Here is a 21,554-nt window from a genome sequence, read left to right on the forward strand (position 1 = left end):
GGTAGATCACATCGCTATGGCTCAAATGACACGAGGATCAACTGAGAATTCATACCAGACCCTAGCTAGTAACTGATAGTGAATTTACCCACTTGATTAGAACATGTAATATTATTAATTATTACTCGTGAGCTTGCGTAAATGTGTATGTACACTTACCCTGAAGCAATTCCACCTCCAGGCAGAGCCATCCTCTTTGGTAACCTTAGTTGGAATGATGCCCCAGTAGCTAACAATGTTCTTAACATTTGCTTATGATCGGAAGGGCTTGCACTTGACACTTGCTGATTGATCTCCTCTTTGTCCTTCGGCAAGTCTACAGGAGGAGCTGATGATGATGATGATGATGATGATGATGATGATGAAGCACTACTCCAATACCGCACTATCCCCGCGGGATAACGACTCATCAGATGCCTCCCCGAGGTTAATGAAGAGGAGGAATAATTAGCCCCAGCTGCTTGCCACATCAACGACCTCAATATACGTGCCGTGGCGCGATAAGTACTCATTGTGGAATTGATCAGCTTAATTAGAAAAACGCGAAATGTAATTGTTTGTGGGATATGCTTCGACGAAGACCAGCAGTGATGAGCAGACATCTAGCAACAGGGTTCCTCGAGCAGGTATATCTTGTAAGAGTCTAGTAGTCGAGGGAGCAGGAGCAGGAAATATCCTGCTCATCCACGAGCACGTCATCCACGAGGCCAATCTCCTGTTGGAAGCATAAAGCCATTTCTGCTACATTCCTGCTAAGGGTTGAGTCGAGGAGACCCGGTCAACGACAGTTGGCGAGGCATGCTCTCCAGTCCGAGAATCAAGGCACGAAGGCCACACAACCACCCACGACTACGGAAATGGAGCATCCACTTTCGAGAGGTGGGAGGATAACGAGCGCGAATGGAGGGAAGGCCTGAGTTCAGAAGTGACCTATAAAAAGGTAGCGAACGAAGGTAAAAGGGTTAGAATTTTTGACATTATAGCAAAGATAAAGAGGGCTCTAAAGAATTGATACGCTATAAGATTTGTGGCTAGCATTCCCAGGAACACAAAAACCTTCATTTCTGACTTGAACGTCGGAGGGTTTACGCCGGGAAAATAACTGGCGTGCTCTGACCTGTTTCTGTGTACGCAGGAACTTCTGGAGAAAAAGCCTTGCGAGGAGAGATCCTGATCGTGGTAGAGTTGATCGAGCAGAGATCCTGGTCATGTAAGGAGGGTAACTAGAATCTCGCATCAACATTTTGGTGCCGTCTGTGGGGAGCTGAGCAAAAAGCTTCTGTTGACAGCAAGAAGAGGAGTAAAGCAAGTGGAAAAACAATGGAGGCAGGAGGAAGTAGTGCACAAGGGGGTGATACGAGGCTTAACGATTCCGTGACGATGAGGGAGATAGCTAGTGAAGCACGGGAAAAAGCCATGTTTGACCGGATGGAACGGATGGAAAAGCATATGGAGACCCTGACAACCATCCTACATGAGCTGCGGAGTGAACGAAAGGGAATCCAGGAGGAACGGGTGAGAGGTAGTGGAGTGGCACCAGGTCACGATAGTACGAGGAGAAGTCAAACCACCAAGAGATTTGGTGGAGAGAGAGGTAACTTATCTCTGCGGGGAGAAATTCATAGAGAGGAAGATCAATCCCCAGCAAGACAGATTTTTGATGAGGACGACGGGGTGGCAAATGCAGAGGAAACAGAGCTCAGGCAACACTTACATGATGTAGAGCAAGAGCGGGATCAAGTTGCAGCACGTGACCCTGGTCGTGCAGTGCAGCTGGAGGAAGAAGTGCGCAGACTAGCGCAGGTAATTGATGACATGCAAGGAAGGAGCAGAGCTCCTGGTTGGAGGATAATGCTGGACGGAGAATCACCGCTCTCGGCAGAGATCATGAGGGCGGTCATCCCAAGAGATTTTCGCCTCCCAAACCTCAGATATTCGGGGCGAACGGACCCGTTGGTGCACCTAGAGCGCTTCAACGACATAACCGGGGTGCAGGGACTATCTCAAGCCCAAAGATGCAGGGTGTTCCCACTATCACTAGAGGGACGAGCACGCGAGTGGTACAGGAAGCTTCCTCGGGGGAGCATTAAAACCTTCGAGCAGATATGCCAGGAATTCGCAGAGCAGTTTCGTGGGGCAATAGCACCGGAAGATGATATGATGGAGCTGACGAGCATGAAGCAGAGAGAGGAGGAAACCCTTCGGGAATTCATCAAAAGGTTCCACCGTGCTGTCCTCGACTTGGGAGCCTTCAACCATCCTCATGCATTGAGGGGATTGAAAGAAGGAGTGAAGATAGGACGGTTGTGGTACAACTTGAGAAGCCCAGCTATTCAGACATATTCGACTGCTTACGAGCAGGCTAAGAGAGACATAGAAATCGAGGAAGAAAAGGCAGCACGGATCAAGACAGACCAGCTAGAAGGGTTGAAGAGGAAATAGAAGAGAGTCGTACCAGGAAATGGGCCGATCAAGAGAAGGGACCACCATGCCTCGAGAGGTAGTGGAGTGAAGGTCGGGCCGCCGCTTATCAGCCTCATCAGAGGCCTCCACAATATCAGCGCAGCAGGGCGCAACCTCCTCGTTCACTAGCTAGGGAGCCTTGGAGAAGGCATGACCCGACTTATGGTCATTCTCATCCACACCCTCATGGTGGTAGGGAGAGCAGATCAGAAGTGCTGCCACCCCCACCAGTTCAGAACGGCACAAACAGAGAAAGGGCAGTGCATATGATCGACCAGAACCAGGACTATGGGCGGTATACTTCCCTGAAGATGCCCCTGGACGAGGTGTACGAGGCCATAAAGGACCGGGGATTACTGTACCTCCTGGTCCCAATAACAAAGCTACCCAGTAGGAGGGATAGGGGACGCTATTGCAAGTTCCATGGCGCTCATGGCCATACTACAACAGAATGCAGAGATCTCAAGACCCATGTCGAAGATTTGGTGAGAAATCGATACCTGGGCGAGTTTATAGATGAGACTTTCCCGATGGTGGCCTCGACATGTGAGGGGGAGCAGAGTGACAGAAACTTGAGGCACGAGCAGCCTACAGTAAGGGTGATTGCTGGGGGCCCAACATTGTCCGGAGATTCTAACAGATCGAGGAAGAACTATGCTAGATACGCCATGACTAGTAAAGAGGTATTCTTCAACACCCCGGCGGCCAAACGGGCAAGAGTCAGGCAAGTGCCAATCATGTGGACAGATGCGGATGAAGAATGGATTTTATACCCACACGAGGATGCCTTAGTCATCAAGGCCACTGTTGCTAGCAAGAAGTTTGACCGGATACTGGTCGATACATGAAGCTCAGTTGATGTATTGTTCAAGTCCACTCTAGAGGAGATGGGAATAGCAGACCTGAGGTTGGAGCACACCAACACCTCCTTGAAGGGTTTTGGAGGAGGAAAGCTGGTCCCCCTAGGTGTGGTCGAGCTACCTATCACGATCGGAAGCTCCCCGACAGAAAGGATAATGATACTGGATTTTGTGGTGGTTGATGAAGAGGGTCCTTACCAGATGATTCTAGGTCGGTCGTTTCTGAGGATGAGCAAAGCAGTACTGTCCAACCATTATCTTGCTCTCAAGTACCGGGTGAATGGGGTAGTTGGAGTGGTACGAGGAGACCAGAGAATCGCACGAAGCTGTTACTCCTCGGCAGCAAGGGAAGCAATGCAGATAACATCCCTTGATACCCGAGTGGAAGCTAGGAATGGCAGGCAGTTCGATAATCAAAGCTTCAGGGATTTCTGCCAGAACCTCGGGATAGAGTCGAAGTATTGCCCGCCTGCTCACCCTCAGTTTAACGGACAAGTAGAAGCAGTCAACAAGACGATCAATAGGTTTTTAAAAAACCAGGCTTGGAGCAAAAAAGAGTGTTTGGGTTGATGAGCTATCGGGCGTTCTATGGGCGTACAGGACAACCCATAAGACAGCAACTGGGGAAACTCCATTCGCTTTGGCCTTCGGACACGAAGCGGTTGTACCAGCCGAGATAGGAATAACCACGCACCGGATAGATCATTTCGATGAGCAAGAGAACAACGACCAGATGTGCTTGAATCTGGATCTGCTAACCGAGAAAAGGGAACAAGCATCGAGGCGATCAGCCATTTACCAGCAGAGGGTTGCTCGGTACCACAACCAAAAGGTAAATGTATGGCAGTTCAAGGTCGGAGATTGGGTGTTGAGGAGAGTGAATCAGAACACGAAAGACCCGGCCCAGGGAGTACTCGGACCGAATCGGGAGGGGCCATATAGGGTCAAGCAGCCAGTTGGACCCGGAGCTTACAAGCTGGTTCGCACGGATGGCCACGAGGTGAAACGCCCATGGAGCGCAGCACACCTCAGGAAATATTTCTAGTAAGACTTGTTCATGTTTTAAAGTTATTTCTGTTTGTGCTCGTTGTTTTTTATTTTTTATTTCTTATTTCAAAGCAATCTCATGTAAGCCGAATTCAATAATAAGTGAATCAATGAGGAGTTCCAGTCAACTGTACTGTTCAAAAATTTACTAAGGCATGCAAAGGCTCACCAAGTCTCAAAGCCTGTTTATGGCGAGACAGAAGCCAAGCGTGCCAGGATCTGCTCGACCACGAGAAGGCGAGCAGAATCCCAAGCTTTGAAGAATTTACTAAGGCATGCAAAGGCTCACCAAGTCTCAAAGCCTGTTTATGGCGAGACCAGAAGCCAAGCGTGCCAGGATCTGCTCGACCACGAGAAGGCGAGCAGAATCCCAAGCTTTGGAGAATTTACTAAGGCATGCAAAGGCTCACCAAGTCTCAAAACCTGTTTATGGCGAGACCAGAAACCAAGCGTGTCAGGATCTGCTCGACCACGAGAAGGCGAGCAGAATCCCAAGCTTTAAAGAATTTACTAAGGCATGCAAAGGCTCACCAAGTCTCAAAGTCTGTCTTATGGCGAGACCAGAAGCCAAGCGTGCCAAGATCTGCTCGACCAAGCGAAGGCGAGCAGACTCCCAAGCATTGAAAATCTTCTAAGGCATGCAAAGGCTCACCAAGTCTCGAAGCCTGTCTTATGGCGAGACCAGAAGCCAAGCGTGCCAGGATCTGCTCGATCAAGCGAAGGCGAGCAGACTCCCAAGCATTGAAAATCTTCTAAGGCATGCAAAGGCTCACCAAGTCTCAAAGCCTGTCTTATGGCGAGACCAGAAGCCAAGCGTGCCAGGATCTGCTCGACCAAGCGAAGGCGAGCAGACTCCCAAGCATTGAAAATCTTCTAAGGCATGCAAAGGCTCACCAAGTCTCAAAGCCTGTCTTATGGCGAGACCAGAAGCCAAGCGTGCCAGGATCTGCTCGACCAAGCGAAGGCGAGCAGACTCCCAAACATTGAAAATCTTCTAAGGCATGCAAAGGCTCACCAAGCCTCAAAGCCTGTCTTATGGCGAGACCAGAAGCCAAGCATGCCAAGATCTGCTCGACCAAGCGAAGGCGAGTAGACTCCCAAACATTTAAAAATTTCCTAAGGCATGAAAATGCTCACCAAGACTTAAAGCCAGTCTTGTGACGAGACCAGAAGCCAAATAAATAAAATAAACCAAAACTCCAATACGAGAAGGCAAACAAGAACAATTTTATTAAGCTTCTAATGGTCTGCAAAGTCGTTACATACAATGTTCAAAAAGCAATTACAACACAAGACAAGTTTAGGAAGACGACGGGTCAGTTAGCCGAGCAGCCTCAGTTGGTTGTTCCACCTCAGGTGCAGGGGGGTATCACCAGTTGCGTCCGGGGGGGTACTCGCCTCACCAACATCAGCAGGGACAGCATGAGGAGGAGAGTTGTCCTCCTCAACCACAATTGGTTCCACCTCTTCGACATCCTCTTTTGCTGCCTCCTCATCCATGTGTTGAGCAACACCAGTTGCAAGGTCATCCATCTTCAGATCAGGGTGCTGCTTCCCAAGGACGGCCATGATGCAACGATAGGAATGTCGAAGTCCCTGGTCGTATTGGTTGTCAGCTTCCTTTTCCAAGTTCTCGACCTGAACTCGGTGGGAATCGCGGAGAGATTCGAGCTGAGCCTCGTACATAGCCTTCTGCTTTTGCAGATCTTCCTTGACCTTAGTCAGCTCTTCCTTGAGGGTAATGGCATTTGCTTGAGCAAGAGATTCTCGCTCTATCAGCTTTAAATTCTCGAGATTCAAGTCTCCAACTTTCTTCTCGGCAGCGTCGGCTCTGGTCATCGCCGATTGAATGTCCTCCTTCATCTTTCGGTCGTAACGGCCAACCTTTGCCTTGTAATAAGTGGCCATGCAGCTGAGGTGGAAGGCGCTATACTGCATGGCCCCCACCAGCTCACCTAGGGTGCAGCCGTCAAAGTCCTCCAAGTCCTTCTTGCTCACGAGTTTAGAAAGCTCGTTCATATAGGGGACCAAATGCTCGGCCCGATTATCAGATAAACGGGGTCTTGGCCCAACTGGAGGGGAAGAGGAAGCAGGATCAGTGGCTGCTCCACTAGTTTCTCCGGTTTTGGCAGGAGGAGGTGGTAGAGTCTTCAAGGGGAGAACTTGCTGCCCAACGTTCACCCACTTCGCAGTGGGAGCATCTTTATTCTGGTCCCGCTTAGCAGCTTGAGGTCGAGGACGTTTCCGAGTTAGAGCCTCGATCACAGCGTCCTCCATCCCAGAGTCAGTGGTCACCAAACGAGACTCGAGCACGTTATAAGTGGTTAGCAGCTCTCGGCTCGAGCAGGAATTGGCCAGTACAGTTTCGACCCGTTTGAGCTGGTCGGGTTCGAGTGGGAAGTGAACACCCCAAGAACCTGCAATACGGACAGACATTTGGTTAGAGACAAACTAGAACAACTATGGAGACAATGCATCTAAAGCGAGCAGGCAACCTGGGACCACGAAACGGGGTTGGACGCGACAATCCTTCCCGTCGATCTATGCAACTTGACCTCAGGGACCCCCAGTAAAAAAGAATTTTTTCTTCCAGTTCCCACCACCACCAGTTGGAAGATCAGTTATGGGTTTCCTAGTTTTAGTAGTTGATTGGAAGTAATACCAACCGGCATCTTTGGGGCTGCTTTTCAGCTGGTACAGGTGCTTCACCTCATCGACAGTAGGCCCGCTTTGGCAACATCTATCCCACAAGATGAACAGACCAGAGAGTACTCTCCACCCGTTGGGGTTCAGCTGACCAGGAGCTAAATTTAGCTCGTTGAGTATTCGGGCAAAGTAGGGTTGCAGGGGACACCTCAACCCATACTTAAAACTCTCTAGAAACAGGGTAACATATCCCCTAGGATACCGGCTAGGAGTATCCTTCTTTCCTGGGACTTTAAGAGGTATTTCATCAAGAATATCATACCTAACCCGGAGGTCATGGAGCTTGTCAAATGTGGTCATGCACGTGATGAAATCAATGGCGTAATCCTGTGAATGGGCTCTACCTCCTACGGTACTCCTCACTTCTGGTCGCGATGTTCCTGGTGAGGGCATCTCACTAGAATCACCTCCTTGGTCCTCACTCAGGGTGTCTTCCGAGCTAGATGATCCCTCGTCACCGCTATTTCGGCTCAAGGAGGTTGTTTAGGGGGACATTCTCCTAGCACTAGTCCCAACACTAGATCTAATGGGTTCTAAGGGGATCCCAGGGTCAAAGGCAGCATCGGCGAGTAGACTAGGTAGGAAGTCTAACTCGTCGTCATCAACCTCAATGATTTTCTCTTTACCTTTCGACATTCCCTAAGCTATAACTCGAGCACCACCACCAATTATTACCCAAGCAAAACAGAGATAAAAGAGATATCCAAAACCGAGGAAATAAGAGTAATACCTGAAGTAGTGGCTCGGTCGAAGGGAGATAGGGATGGATGCTTTTATGCTGAAACTCGTTCGCCGGAGAAACAGACGTGGAGTAAATGACGAATTTTCCTTTTAAGAGGTTTTGGGTTTTCCTAATGGAGAATGGACTCTTGGGTTGCCAGCATTTAACAGCACCAAATCCCGAGGGTCTCGTAACCGTCGGTTCAAAATTCAAATAGAGGGGTGGATTTCTGCCACATCACCTCGTCCGCAATTAAATGCGACACGACTCTTGGCAGCCTTTTTCCTATCCCGCGCAGGCAAGAACTGTCAAGTTTCTACTGTCAGTTTACTACGTTACCCAACACCAGAAACTGGGGGACCGGTGTTTGTGGGATATACTTCAACGAAGACCAGCAGTGATGAGCAGACATCTGGCAACAGGGTTCCTTGAGCAGGTATATCTTGTAAGAGTCTAGTAGCCAGGGGAGCAGGAGCAGGAAATATCCTGCTCATCCACGAGCACGTCATCCACGAGGCCAATCTCCTGTTGGAAGCATAAAGCCATTTCTGCTACATTCCTGCTAAGGGTTGAGTCTAGGAGACCCGGTCAACGACAGTTGGCGAGGCATGCTCTCCAGTCCGAGAATCAAGGCACGAAGGCCACGCAACCACCCACGACTACAGAAATGAAGCATCCACTTTCGAGAGGTGGGAGGATAACGAGCGCGAATGGAGGGAAGGCCTGAGTTCAGAAGTGGCCTATAAAAAGGTAGCGAACGAATGTAAAAGGGTTAGAATTTTTGACATTATAGCAAAGATAAAGAGGGCTCTAAAGAATTGATACGCCATAAGATTTGTGGCTAGCATTCCCAGGAACACAAAAACCTTAATTTCTGACTTGAGCGTCGGAGGGTTTACGCCGGAAAAACAACCGGCGTGCTCTGACCTGTTTCTGTGTACACAGGAACTTTTGGAGAAAAAGCCTTACGAGGAGAGATCCTGATCGTGGTAGAGTTGATCAAGCAGAGATCCTGGTCGTGTAAGGAGGGTAACCAGAATCTCGCATCAACAGTAATCTAAACTTTTTTGATTAATTTTGTTGAAAGATATTTTGGATGCTGCTATGGAATGCGCATGGAAGATTTTTCTCAGTGTATATATATATATATATATTTACCGAGCTTAAATTTTGAGCGTAGTACTGGAAATTAGGAAGAAATGTTGAGGGAAGACTTTTCAAGTCTTGCTGGACACGTTCTATTGGTGGTTTTTGTCATTGACTCACTTATTGACCTCGCAATGATGATGTTATTGAGGAAAACGGAAGAAAAATATCTTATGCTATTTGCTTGAAAATTAAAACCTATGTTTCTGGAATTGACTATAAAGTGAAAAGTCAATTACGTGTCAATTAGCTAAGTTAATTATTTATGCTTTATTATACAAAATGAGAAGCGTTGAATTTGAAACTTCAAATCTAACAGTTGGAAAGAAAAAGTAATATATCAGGGGAAATGTGGGGAAGGTTGGCTTGGCTGGAAAGAAAAAGTAATATGTGAGGGGAAATGTGGGGAAGGTTGGGGGAAGTGGGACAAATTCAAATTTGAAGGTTTTTTTTTTAATTTAATTTATTTATCTAAATAATTCAATACTCGAATGACCATAAAATTAGTCATGGTCCTAATGTAAATCTTAGTAAATTTATGTAAAGATATTATGTTAATTAAATATGTGTGATAATAATAATTGTTGATGCTAAAATCTGGTCGTCCTTTGCTTTGGCCGACCAGATTGTCTCAACAACGATTGTACTAACGATGACTGGAACACTGTACTCCCAACGCTTTCCCAATTACACGATCCCCAGAGACCCAAATCAATCTCCCTCCTCCTTCATGACCTGCGCTCACAAAAATAAATCAGGGACGCCGATGGTTTTTCTGGCGAAAATCCTCCGATGCTTAAGTCAGTATGCGAGTTCTCGGGAAAAAATGTGTAATTTAGGCTCGTGCAAACTAATAACAGCTGAATCAAAGAAAAGTGCTTTAGAGATTTTTTATGAAGTTAAATTCTGACGACAATTTGGCAGAATTTTCCCTTTCTCTTTTTTTTTTTTTTGTGTCCCCCTTCTCTATCTATTTTTCCAGCTTTTATAGGCAATCTCTCATTGTCTCTAGAACATTTCCCACACCCGTCATACTCGAGCGATCAAAGGTCCTTACGAGTCTCAACAATCAAACATGGGCAAACGTGGGGCATTGTGTTCTCCCCAACGGTTTGGGGCATGGCGAAACGGTCGCGTTGTCGTGGGATCGTATCCTCTTTCTGAATGACAAGTTTATGGTTGGTACACGATTCTGGTTGGTCGTTATGTGCTCCATGGAGAATACCCTACCAGGAATCTACTCATACCATTCAGCTGAGGAGATTCGTCTCCGACTTGGAAATGGAGACATGCCCAACTGGTGCCTTTTTAATGCCCAAACAACATTAATAAATAATAACAACAACAACAGTAATAATGATAATGACAAAAATAATAATAACAATAATAAATTCTATTATTTAAAATACTATTATAATGATAATTATTATTTATTAAAATATTATTAGTATTTAAATTAACGATAAAATGAGTATTAAAAAATTTAGTTGGGGATAAAAAAGTCATTCTTTGAAATAGAGTTCTGATTTTTAACCCCTTGGGAATCAGAACTCTTGTAGTGATTCCTAAATTTATAGGCCCACACTACTCTCATTTTGATTCCAAGCTTTCATTTTACAGGTAAACAATTTATTAATTTTGATTCCTTCATTCCAATTCACATTAATGTTTAATAAACACAGCATTAGGCTTCTTGGTGGTAAGAATAGAATGGGTAAGGGAATACATCAATACTTTTCTTATTAAAATTATTAAAATTTTTAAGTGTTTCTTACTCTTTTTAGAAAACGTAAAATTATTTTTCTTTTTCCTCAACCACAATGTCCATTTTTTTAAAAAAAAAAACAATAATGAAACTGATAACTAAATTTTCTTTCAATCTAAATTCAACTCTCAGGACTCTGGTCTCAACACGAGAGATTTTATAAATAGAATTAGTTGTTAACCATAAAATTTCTCGTAAATTTTAGAATTATATCTCTAATTTCTCATAACTTTGAGAATTCAAAATTAAAGCTTATTGACTTTTTTCTGTTTCTTTTTTTTTTTTCCATGGCTCAATTTCGCGAGAAACAGTCGTATATATCATGTGAGTTGTGGAGTCGAATTTTGATTTTGAGTTGGCTTTCCAAATTGGTTCGTGAATTAAAATCTATAAAAGTTGGTCAATTCTGGACTGCTATTATATGTAACACAAGTATGATACGACTCTTGTGGGGCAGCGACAACAGTTCCAAGTTCTTCTACTTTATTAATTGCTGTGATGTTGATATTTTTTCCTTCCAAGTTTTTTTTAGGATACAAGGAAGGGAAGGCAGATGGAAAGAGAGTTTTCTTTGATCTTTTTAGTAGATTTTTTTCTTTTTAAAAATAAGTATTGATTTCATATTTTAACAATACATAACAGTACGCTGAGAACAACATTAGCATTATATATAATAGTTAATTTGGAGAGAATTCATTACAGACACACAACTAAGTATTTTTTTTATATATATCTAATAATGAATCACATGCATTATTCAAGTCTTTTAAGACTTAAAATATTTTAGATTAAAAATTTTAAATAGATTTCTTTTATTTATTTTAACGATAATCTAATCTCTTTCCTACTCATATGAGCGAGATTTGAATCTTAAACATTTAGTTTTTATTAAAATTGAACCAAAATTAATAATCAATGGGTTCAATATTTTGACATGAAAATTAAATCTAAGAATTTCACATAATTTGGTTTACTACCATTGGATCAAAATTAATCATAATTTAAATTTTTGGTTTGTTTTATTTAGAGTGAACCGTCATCAAACCGGTTGGTTCATATAAAAATATCAAAATGAACCGAACTTGCAAGTTGTTAAACCCTGTTCATGTTTATACCAATAACAGCGGGGAAAAAAACAATAGAGATTCCTTATCTTGCTGGACTATTGACTACCGGAACCACTAAAGTCAAAGTAATAGGCCAATGAAGCCCAATTATCAAATACTCCGAACACAAATGATAGGCTTATTGCTTATTTAGCTGTCAAACCAAAAAAATTTGTTTTTTAAAACAAAAAAACAACTTTATAATATTTAATAAGTTAAAGCAACAAAACAAAAGGGTCATAATTATATTTGTCATGCATAGAGATTCCTCTCTTTCCAAAGAGATTACTACTTCTCACTAGATACTATCACTACTATCCAGTTGGTTATGATCATGACAAGACACTACCCTCTCTAAGTATCCGTTGAATTAATTCAGTATTACAACAGATGAACAGAATAAAATGGTAAGCAAAGAATGAAATTGAGAGGCCTTAAAGGATTCAAGTTATGGCGTCAGTTTCACAGTGCCCACCTTTCGGTTTCTCTAGAAAATATTACCATGTATCTGAAGATGGAAGCTGCGTGAGGCAAAGCAGTTTCTTCCAAGGCCATGCAGTTTTGAACCAAGGCGTTGGTTACTCTGTTATTCTTGGTTTCGGTGCCTTCTTTGCCGTGTTCACCTCTTTCCTGGTGCGTACACTTAATACCTTTCAGCTTAAGCTTTTCGGTCAAGTAGTTGCTTAAAATTCATTTCCTGTACAATTGTTCATCAAAACTTAAAATTTTGGGAGGTCAGGTTTGGCTAGAAAAGCGATACGTGGGGTCTCGTCACACGTCCGAATGGTTTAACACTGCGGGCAGGAATGTTAGAACAGGGCTTATTGCTAGTGTTATTGTGTCACAGGTAACAATGCAAATTTGCAAATCTAAATGGACATATTTTAAGCTTAGCCTAATGGTGATTTGATGAATTTGTATTGTACGTGTAGTGGACATGGGCAGCCACAATATTGCAAAGTTCTAATGTTGCATGGAAGTATGGAGTCAGTGGACCCTTTTGGTATGCCAGTGGAGCTACCATCCAGGCATGTGAATTTCCAAGCAATTTGTTTAAACTATGTATTTCTCTTCAATTGAATATTTTGGTTGGTAATTTTGCTATATATATGCAAATCAACAGGTGCTTCTGTTTGGTGTAATGGCCATAGAGATCAAGAGAAAAGCTCCCCATGCTCATACTGTTTGTGAAATTGTAAAAGCTCGGTATGTTTTTGTCACAATGACTGAACTAGTGTGGCCATTTTATATGTTGATGCCTGTGAACTCACCTCTTAATTATTCAGATGGGGGACTGCGGCACATCTTGTGTTCCTTGCTTTCTGCTTTCTGACGAATATTATAGTGACGGCAATGCTGCTACTTGGTGGTTCTGCTGTTGTTAATGCTCTAACTGGAGTGAACATATATGCTGCTAGCTTTCTAATTCCACTCGGAGTTATTGTTTACACACTAGCAGGAGGACTCAAAGCCACCTTCTTAGCAAGCTACATACATTCTGTTATAGGTATCGTCAAACGTCCAATGTGTTGTAAATTTTACATGTTATGCTGCTAGAAAACAAAGCTGTATTGATTTGATGACATAATTGGTTTCAGTGCATGTGGTATTAGTCATTTTCGTTTACTTGGTTTACACGGCAAGCAGTGAGCTTGGCAGTCCCAGTGTAATGTACAACCGTCTAGTGGAGGTAGCCAGCAAGTCAAGAATATGCCAGGAGCCAGTTTCCCATGCTGGGCAATCCTGTGGTCCTGTCAATGGGAACTACAAAGGTTCTTTCCTGACGATCTTGAGTTCTGGAGGTCTTGTTTTCGGAATCATTAACATTGTTGGCAACTTTGGCACTGTTTTTGTTGATAATGTAAGCTTCTCTTTTCTGTTTCATTTGGTGCAAGCATTTCCTCTGCATTTTCATCAATACATGCCTAATTAATTATAACTCGTGAAATCCTCTAGGGCTATTGGGTGAGTGCTATAGCTGCTCGACCTTCATCAACTCACAAGGGCTACCTATTGGGTGGGCTAGTGTGGTTTGCAGTTCCTTTTTCACTGGCAACATCACTTGGTTTAGGAGCACTTGCCCTTGACTTACCACTAACAGAAAGTGAGGCAAGTCATGGACTTGTTCCTCCTGCTACTGCTATTGCTTTGATGGGGAAAGGTGGATCAATTCTTCTTCTTACTATGCTTTTTATGTAAGTGGCATTCATTATTATAAATCTTCATATTTCCTTGCAAAAGTACCATTTGCTAGTAGTCCTTAGCTTTGAACCACTTTGTTCTAACGATGAACAGGGCAGTGACATCTGCTGGTTCATCGGAGCTAATTGCAGTTTCTTCGTTATGCACGTATGACATCTACCGTACTTACATAAACCCGGATGCAAGTGGTGAAAAGATTCTCAAAGTTTCAAGGGCTGTGATCTTAGGCTTTGGATGTTTCATGGGATTTTTAGCTGTAATACTCAACAAGGCTGGGGTGTCATTAGGTTGGATGTATCTTGCCATGGGAGTGCTAATTGGTTCCGCAGTTTTACCTATTGCTTTTATGCTTCTATGGAGAAAGGCAAATGCAATAGGAGCCATTGCAGGAACAATCACTGGTTGCCTTCTAGGCATCATAACTTGGTTGTCAGTCACAGCCATCGAGTATGGCCGCATAAATCTTGACACAACCGGCAGAAATGCTCCAATGCTTGCTGGAAATCTTGTCTCTATACTTACTGGAGGAGCTGTTCATGCTGTGTGCAGTCTTTTGTGGCCTCAAAACTATGACTGGGATACCACTAAGCAGATTACAATGGTTGAAAAAGAGAAGGGTGAGCTGCCGGTAGACGAGTTTAAGGAGGAAAAACTAATGAAAGCAAAGGCTTGGATAGTGAAATGGGGTGTTGGTTTCACTGTTGTCATTGCTTTATTATGGCCTCTGCTCACTCTTCCAGCAGGTAAAAATTCTATTAGCAAGCGTTGAGGCAACAAAAGATTTGAAAGTTGTAATCACCTTTTATACTCGTGTTTTAATGCAGGGGAGTTCAGTTTGGGGTACTTCACATTCTGGGCTGTGGTGGCAATTGCATGGGGCACAATTGGATCAGCTGTGATTATTGCTTTACCATTAATTGAAAGCTGGGAAACCATCAAAAGTGTGTGCGTTGGTTTGTTCACAAATGACTTGCTCATGGAAAGAGTTGAGGAAATCAATATCAAGCTACAAACTATCATGCTGGCCATTCCTGAAGCAGAGAATATGTATTTGCTTGAGAAAGAGAAGGCAAAAAACAAAGAAGCAACAGAGAAACAAGCTTGATTTTGCCTCTCCCTTTTGCATTATTCAACTTTGATATGAAAAAGCATTGGGATTGTTCCCTTTTAAGGTGGTGGTGGTGGTGCATATACGTGACTTGAAAATGTTGTTTGTTAGTTATGGTAAAATATTTTGATGAAATTTCCAATTAAAATGTAACCATATTGCTTTTCTATTCATCAATATCATAACTTATAAAAGATTAAAAATCGTTCAAGAGAGGCGATCTTATATAAGAGTTATCGTAAACTTAATTTTTCATTACATGCTATCACATATCCACATTATTTTTTTTTTAGGGAAAAAAACAACATTATTAATTTTTCCTTTCCTAATCTTGCAGGTCTGGTTTTTCTTTCCCTCTCAAGTTCTCATTTTTCAATTTTCCTTCACAATATAGGAACGAGTTGTGATGGCAACTGAATAGCTTCATGATTCTATTAATTTATACCTCTTTGTACTCATTAAATTATGCCTGCAAATACTTCAATTTATTATTTGTGTTTTAGCTATATATAGACGTTTTAGCAGTTCATAATATACCATGTTATTGAGTTATTTTTTTGTCAAATTTTCAAAGGCGTTGTTTGCTTTAACTCTTTTTTAAAATCTAATCATTCCTCATTTTTTTTTTTTTTTTTTATATGTTTTACTTAAGAAGGGTCCCTAGGGTGCCGCCGCCGCTGCTGCTGCCTTCCGCCTTCCGCAGTTCCGCTGCCCAGCAAGCCGCAAGCAAGTCAAACAACTCTCGGGTCTCGGCTGGGTTCGCCACCGCGAGGTTGGGTTCGCTGTCGGAGCAACTCGCAAGGAATGCTCGAGGACTGGCAGGCAAAGGAGAAGTAATTGCATTTTGGGCATCCTGAAAAGAGCTGTGCTTGTGAGCTTTTATTATTGGCTTTGCTAAAGGGGCAGTGTTCCGGGGTTAGTTTAGATGGGCTTGCACGGAAAGTGTTTGTTAAATTGACTGTGAGAAAGCTTTTGTTTCTCGCTGGGGCAGGGGAAGAGTTGTCGTTGCAGTCATAAAGTGCAATTGGTTTAAAGGGTAGTGTCTTGTCTTTTGGCAAGTTTGGTTTCGTCTTGTCTCTCTGGCAAGTTTGGTTTCGTCTTGTCTCTCTGACAAGTTTGTTTTGGCTCAAAGTTGGCTCTGTCGATGCAGCTATAACTAGCTCAAGGGGAATGTTTAGTCTGGGGGCTGTTATCCGGTCTGCTCAGCGTGACTTCATTGCGGCAAAAAGTGACTTTTTTCCGGGAAGGGTTGAAGCTAGAGAGGCTGAAGCGATCGAAGTTAGGGAAGCCCTTAGCTGGCTTAAGAAGTTTGCTTTCTATTCTGTAATTCTAGATATGGATAGTTTACAAGTTTTCAATGCTTTACATGATAAGACTAGCTATTTTAATGGTTTTGGTTCAATTATTGATGATTGTAGAGCCTTGGTTCGCTCTCTAGGAGAAGTAGTTTTCTCTTTTGTTCGTGGATCTGCGAACTCTGCTGCTTTCACTGTAGCTCAGGTGGGGAGTTCTATGTCAGATTCGGGTGAGTGGAGGTTTGTTCCACCCCTTGATTGTTGAGACTTTGGTTGTTTAATGAATTCCTTATTTTCCTCAAAAAAAAAAAAAAAAAAAAATCTAATCATTCCTTCTTCACTATCACATCAACTAACACCATCTTTAATATTTTATTATTATTAATTCCACACTTCACCTTTTCATACATAAATGGTAAAAGCCATTTTTTTTTCTATTTTGCAGAGGAGAAATTTTAAAATATATTATAAATATAAATAATATTATGTTATGTATTTATTTATTTCAAAAATCAACATATAAATAATAGTTATATTAAATTTAATTACATATATCACGTATATAATAGTTTGTATAATAAGTAAATTGGTAGATGTGTACGTCTTTATCTTTCAAGTTGGATCGAACCAAAATTAAATTTTAAGCAGGGAAACTGAATGCAAGTATTATAAGTTTGTATGACCAAATTGAAAGTTTAAAAGACCTATGAAAACTTTTAAAAATTTGGCAACAAGATAGGTTAGGAATAATTTTGAAAGCCAACTAATAATTTAAATAAAATCATAGACTAAAAATAAAATTCTAAAGCGATTCACATCAAAATGCGATGTGGTTAGCGGTCTCATATACATATCCTTAATAATTATTTTAAGTATAAATTTTCATTCGCATAATTTCATTTTAATGGCCTCCAACATCTCAAACTTAAATAAATATTAAGTAGCAGGAAAATATGTCTGTAAATCATATAAATAAAATTGACAAGAAAGATACCATGAACATTATGCTTAAAAGAGGGGAAAAAAAGTTCTATATACTTGTTTTTGCATGTCACATAATTTAAAAACACAAAAAGAAGGATATATGAGTGAAAATCTCTCACTTTCTGCGTTTAGTTGGGCATTGAACTTCGAAACGCGTGAATAAATTAATTTATTTTAGAACAAAATGTAAAATAATTCTATAACTTATGTATTGCTTTTTTTGGCCTATACCCTATACCTACCGTCACTGCCACGCCAAGCCATACCAAATTAAAATCCAAAAGCAGATGGGAACTATAATCTATGAATACATTTTGACATTTATTAATGGTAGCTTCGTTAGCCAAACAAGTGAAAGGTCATTTTACATCTACCGAAACTAATGCTTCAATATGAACATGACAGTGTTTTTGTTTTAGCTAGAGATTATTTGGGGTTATTGGAAAGAGAAAATGCAAGATATGTTGGTATCAATATTGTTTCTTGATCAAATTGTTAGCTAAGATTCGGCCAATGCAATAGAGAAATATAAAAATTAAAAATGTTATTTGTTAATGAGGGTGAAATATTTTCATGATCCCAGTTAAGATTTTGTTTGTAATTGATGTGTTGTATCTTTTAACTTGTAGCTGCTATAAAAAATTAAAATCCCTACCTATCGTCGCTACCACGCTAAGTCGTACCAAATGAAAATCCAAAAGCAGATGGGAACTATAACCTATGAATACATTTTGACATTTATTAATGATAGCTTCGTTAGCCAAACAAGTGGAGGGTCATTTTACATCTACTGAAACTAATGCTTCAGTATGAACATTACATTGTTTTTGTTTTATCTAGAGATTATTTGGGGTTATTGGGAAGAGAAAATGCAAGATTTGTTGGTATAGATATTGTTTCTTGATCAAATTGTTAGCTTAAACGGCCGAAGATACGGCCAATACAATAGAGAAATAAAAAAATAAAAAAATGATGTTTGTTAGTGAGGGTGAAATATTTTCATGATCCCAATTAAGATTTTGTTTGGAATTGAGATGTTTTATCTTTTAACCTGTAGCTGTTATAAAAAAAATTAAAATCCATACCTGCTATCGCTACCACGCCAAGTCGTACCAAATCAAAATCCAAAAGCAGAGGGGAACTATAATCTATGAATACATTTTGACATTTATTAATGGTAGCTTCATTAGACAAACAAGTGAAAGGTCATTTTACATCTACTGAAACGAATGCTTCAATCTGAACATGACATTGTTTTTTGTTTTAGCTAGAGAATATTTGGGGTTATTGGGAAGAGAAAATGCAAGATTTGTTGGTGTAGATATTGTTTCTTAATCAAATTGTTAGATTAAACGGCCTAAGATACAGCCAATGCAATAGAAAAATACAAAAATAAAAAATGTTGTTTGTTATGAGGGTGAAATATTTTCATGATCCCAATTAAGATTTTATTTGGAATTGAGGTGTTGTATCTTTTAACCTATAGCTGTTATAAAAAAAGTTGTAATTATGAAAAAAAAAATTAATAGTATGCAGTAAATACAAATTTCAAATAATAATTTTGATAAAATTACTAGGATATAATGGATTTTTCATCAAATAGGAGAAAAACCATATTAATGTAACTTTTAATTATAACATATAATGTTACCCAACCTCAATCCCAAATAGGACTTAAGAAATAATCATTTTGTTTTTTTGTTATCAATGTCATAACTTGTAAAAGATTAACATAACATCATTCAATTATAGGTGAGATGTTAAAGGTAATAGTGTCATTTAAATAATTAAGTTAAGCTGAGAAAATATGTAAACTTATTGGATCAATAATGGCAAGAGAGGTTATCTATTATATGAGTTGTCATGACCTTGATTTTTCATTTTATTTGTGTCAATTACTATCACTTATCCTATTAACAACAATATTATTATCATACGCTTAATTTTTCATTTTAGTTTACCTTATCATTCCCATTAACCATATAGCAAGATTGGCCAAAAGTCCATCAAGAAGTGAACGCATAGCATTAAGCTGTTAAGCACATGTCATTGTCACTGATGCTATAAAGTGAATTAATAATAAGCTGCATTTCAGGAATTGTTATCTCGTTAATGTATGTTTGTTTGGAAGAAATGAGAGAAGAGAGGAATGGAAAGGAGCGAAGAAGAGAGGAATGGAAAGGAGCGAAGAAGAGAGAAAATGGAAAATGAAAGAATAAGAAAGTCAGTCTCAATTTTATTTTTAGTTTGACTCTTGTTTCCTTGTTCCTTTTATAATCAACTCTTCTTTCCTTATTCCTTTCTCTTTTCCCCTTTTTTCTTTCCTTTCCTTTCATTACATTTTTTCAAACCAAATATGCCAATTAATTTCATTCGGTTATTGAATTTGATGAAGATTGCTTTCAAGCTTTTGACAGAATAGAATCTCAGGAGAGAGGCAGTGATGAGGATCCATATGCTGTTGATGATGCCGCATGAACTTTTAAGGTTTTAATTTTGATGAGAATCCATATGATGTTGCTGATGCCAATGGTGAAGATTCAATTTATCGGACTGGTGAAGATAACGGATTTGGTGGACAGTGGCAGTGATGAAAAGGGTTACAAAATTATATAACCAGAAAGCCTTTAGCTTTTTTTTATTAATTTTTTGCCGGAATGAAACATGTAATTATAAATTTAGTAGGAATGTAAGTAATCAATACTGCATTCATGAGAGGATGAAACTGGTTTTGCTCTTAGAATTATTGTTTCAAATTTCTTGATTTTAGTTACAAATTTTAACCCAACACTTGAATCTGCACATACAATAAATTGGTATAGTAGGTTAGAGCCCACTCACATAAGTACCAAGGAAATTAGATTAGAGTTTAGTTGAATAAAATTAAAAAGTATATATTTACTTCATGCGTCATTTTTAAATGTCTCAACAAAATAACCAAATCGAATGTTCTCTTGATGTAAAAATAAAATGGCAAGTAATTTCTCATTGTATTACACAAAGAAGTGATAATAGAACAAACTCAATGTATTACAGAAGAAGTGAGAATAGGACAAAAGTCTACAATGTTTCTGACAGTCCTATAGTTTATAAGCAAACAATTGAAAAAATCATTGGACACCAGATAAATCAACAAAATTTAAAATTTATAAAATAATAATTCCTCATCGACTAAAGTATGTTAAGTAATAACTAAACATTATATTCGAAAAAAACACTGTGGATATTCAAAGAAACATTATATATGTATGTATATATACACACCCAATTTCTCAAGTCTCTGATTGACTAGCCAACCAATCATCCAACCAAGAATGAAAGCACATAAGCGGAAATGTGATGCTTTTACAACAAAAGCAAGCAAGGTTGCAAAAATATATGCCCAAATGGCTTATATCCTTAATTATCATTTCAGCTACATACTTTACTGAATACAATTTTATTGCAATTACTTAATTGGCTCCAATATCTCAAAAGTAAATAAAATTTTTAGTAGTAGGAAGATCATGTTCCTAAATCAGATAAATAAAATTTAGAATTTTTAAAATGCATGTTACATATTTTAAAAACACAAAAAAGAAAGATATGTATGAGTGAAAATCTCTTCAGTTTTTGTGTTCAGTCGAATTGAAATCCGAAATGCATGACTAAATTAATTTTTTTTTTAACACAAAGAAGTTTAAATACTTTTTTGTTAATGGTAAAACAAAAGTATAAAAACAATTCTAACTTATTTGCTTCTTTTAATCTACACTGTCAAATGTTGCTCCAACATTATATAATACATTTCCAGGTAAGCACAAAATTAAATTCCAAAAATAAGATAGGAACAAATCAAAGCTTCATCCACAATTGATCACTGTTTTTTTTTTTACTTTCTTTCTCCTATTTTGCTAATTTATAATGTGATCTTAATTAACAACTAATCAACGAACTACACGTTTCAAAGGAGTCGGGATTTTGAGCAATGCAATGCCTGAATGCCACATTAGCAAGTACAGCTAATGTGAAATCTCATCATACCATCATCATTGCAATAATGACGAGTATTTAATTGATGACTTCTATTTTAATTTGTCAGCAACCATTAAAAACATTTGATTTGATACTTTGAATTAACTGAGAGAATCAGGAAAGAAGAGAAAATATGC

The 21,554-nt window shown here is 40.0% G+C and overlaps 3 protein-coding genes across 4 annotated transcripts; 2 read left to right on the plus strand and 1 right to left on the minus strand.

Moving 5' to 3' along the window:
- Window positions 1-2,729: 2,729 nt before the first annotated feature.
- Window positions 2,730-3,311, plus strand: LOC112098096. The gene has a single exon (XM_024183716.1). The coding sequence runs from the start codon at window positions 2,730-2,732 to the stop codon at window positions 3,309-3,311; it is 582 nt and encodes a 193-aa protein (XP_024039484.1).
- A 2,379-nt stretch (window positions 3,312-5,690) lies between these two features.
- On the minus strand, window positions 5,691-7,469 carry LOC112098097. Its single transcript, XM_024183717.1, has 2 exons — window positions 7,037-7,469; window positions 5,691-6,787 (listed from the first exon to the last, which is right to left on the minus strand). Exons 1-2 carry the CDS (start codon window positions 7,467-7,469, stop codon window positions 5,691-5,693), a joined length of 1,530 nt encoding a protein of 509 aa, XP_024039485.1.
- A 4,602-nt stretch (window positions 7,470-12,071) lies between these two features.
- On the plus strand, window positions 12,072-16,661 carry LOC18042514 (urea-proton symporter DUR3). 2 transcript variants are annotated; one of them, XR_002905610.1, is made up of 10 exons: window positions 12,072-12,447; window positions 12,554-12,661; window positions 12,747-12,842; window positions 12,938-13,020; window positions 13,101-13,321; window positions 13,413-13,675; window positions 13,771-14,009; window positions 14,110-14,759; window positions 14,841-15,188; window positions 15,780-16,661. XR_002905610.1 is itself a non-coding variant. In XM_006432744.2 (9 exons), exons 1-9 carry the CDS (start codon window positions 12,265-12,267, stop codon window positions 15,119-15,121), a joined length of 2,124 nt encoding a protein of 707 aa, XP_006432807.1. In that variant the 5' UTR covers window positions 12,072-12,264; the 3' UTR covers window positions 15,122-15,651. The 2 variants fall into 2 exon arrangements, 1 of the variants encoding a protein (XP_006432807.1); XM_006432744.2 differs by lacking the exon at window positions 15,780-16,661 and having other exon boundaries at window positions 14,841-15,651.
- The last annotated feature ends 4,893 nt before the right edge of the window (window positions 16,662-21,554 follow it).

Source organism: Citrus clementina, unplaced genomic scaffold, assembly GCF_000493195.1.
Source record: "Citrus clementina cultivar Clemenules unplaced genomic scaffold, Citrus_clementina_v1.0 scaffold_5, whole genome shotgun sequence".
NCBI lineage: Eukaryota > Viridiplantae > Streptophyta > Magnoliopsida > Sapindales > Rutaceae > Citrus > Citrus x clementina.

What these genes read in the sequence shown, in the direction of transcription:
- LOC112098096 (XM_024183716.1), top strand. Translation starts at nt 2,730, where the DNA reads ATGATCGACCAGAACCAGGACTATGGGCGGTATACTTCCCTGAAGATG.
- LOC18042514 (XM_006432744.2), top strand. Translation starts at nt 12,265, where the DNA reads ATGGCGTCAGTTTCACAGTGCCCACCTTTCGGTTTCTCTAGAAAATAT. An exon ending in CTAGTGTTATTGTGTCACAG is followed by an intron (nt 12,662 to 12,746) that starts GTAACAATGCAA and finishes TTGTACGTGTAG; the next exon opens with TGGACATGGGCAGCCACAAT. An exon ending in TCTGCTCACTCTTCCAGCAG is followed by an intron (nt 14,760 to 14,840) that starts GTAAAAATTCTA and finishes GTTTTAATGCAG; the next exon opens with GGGAGTTCAGTTTGGGGTAC.
- LOC112098097 (XM_024183717.1), bottom strand. Translation starts at nt 7,469, where the DNA reads ATGCCCTCACCAGGAACATCGCGACCAGAAGTGAGGAGTACCGTAGGA. An exon ending in AAGCAGCCCCAAAGATGCCG is followed by an intron (nt 6,788 to 7,036) that starts GTTGGTATTACT and finishes TCCGTATTGCAG; the next exon opens with GTTCTTGGGGTGTTCACTTC.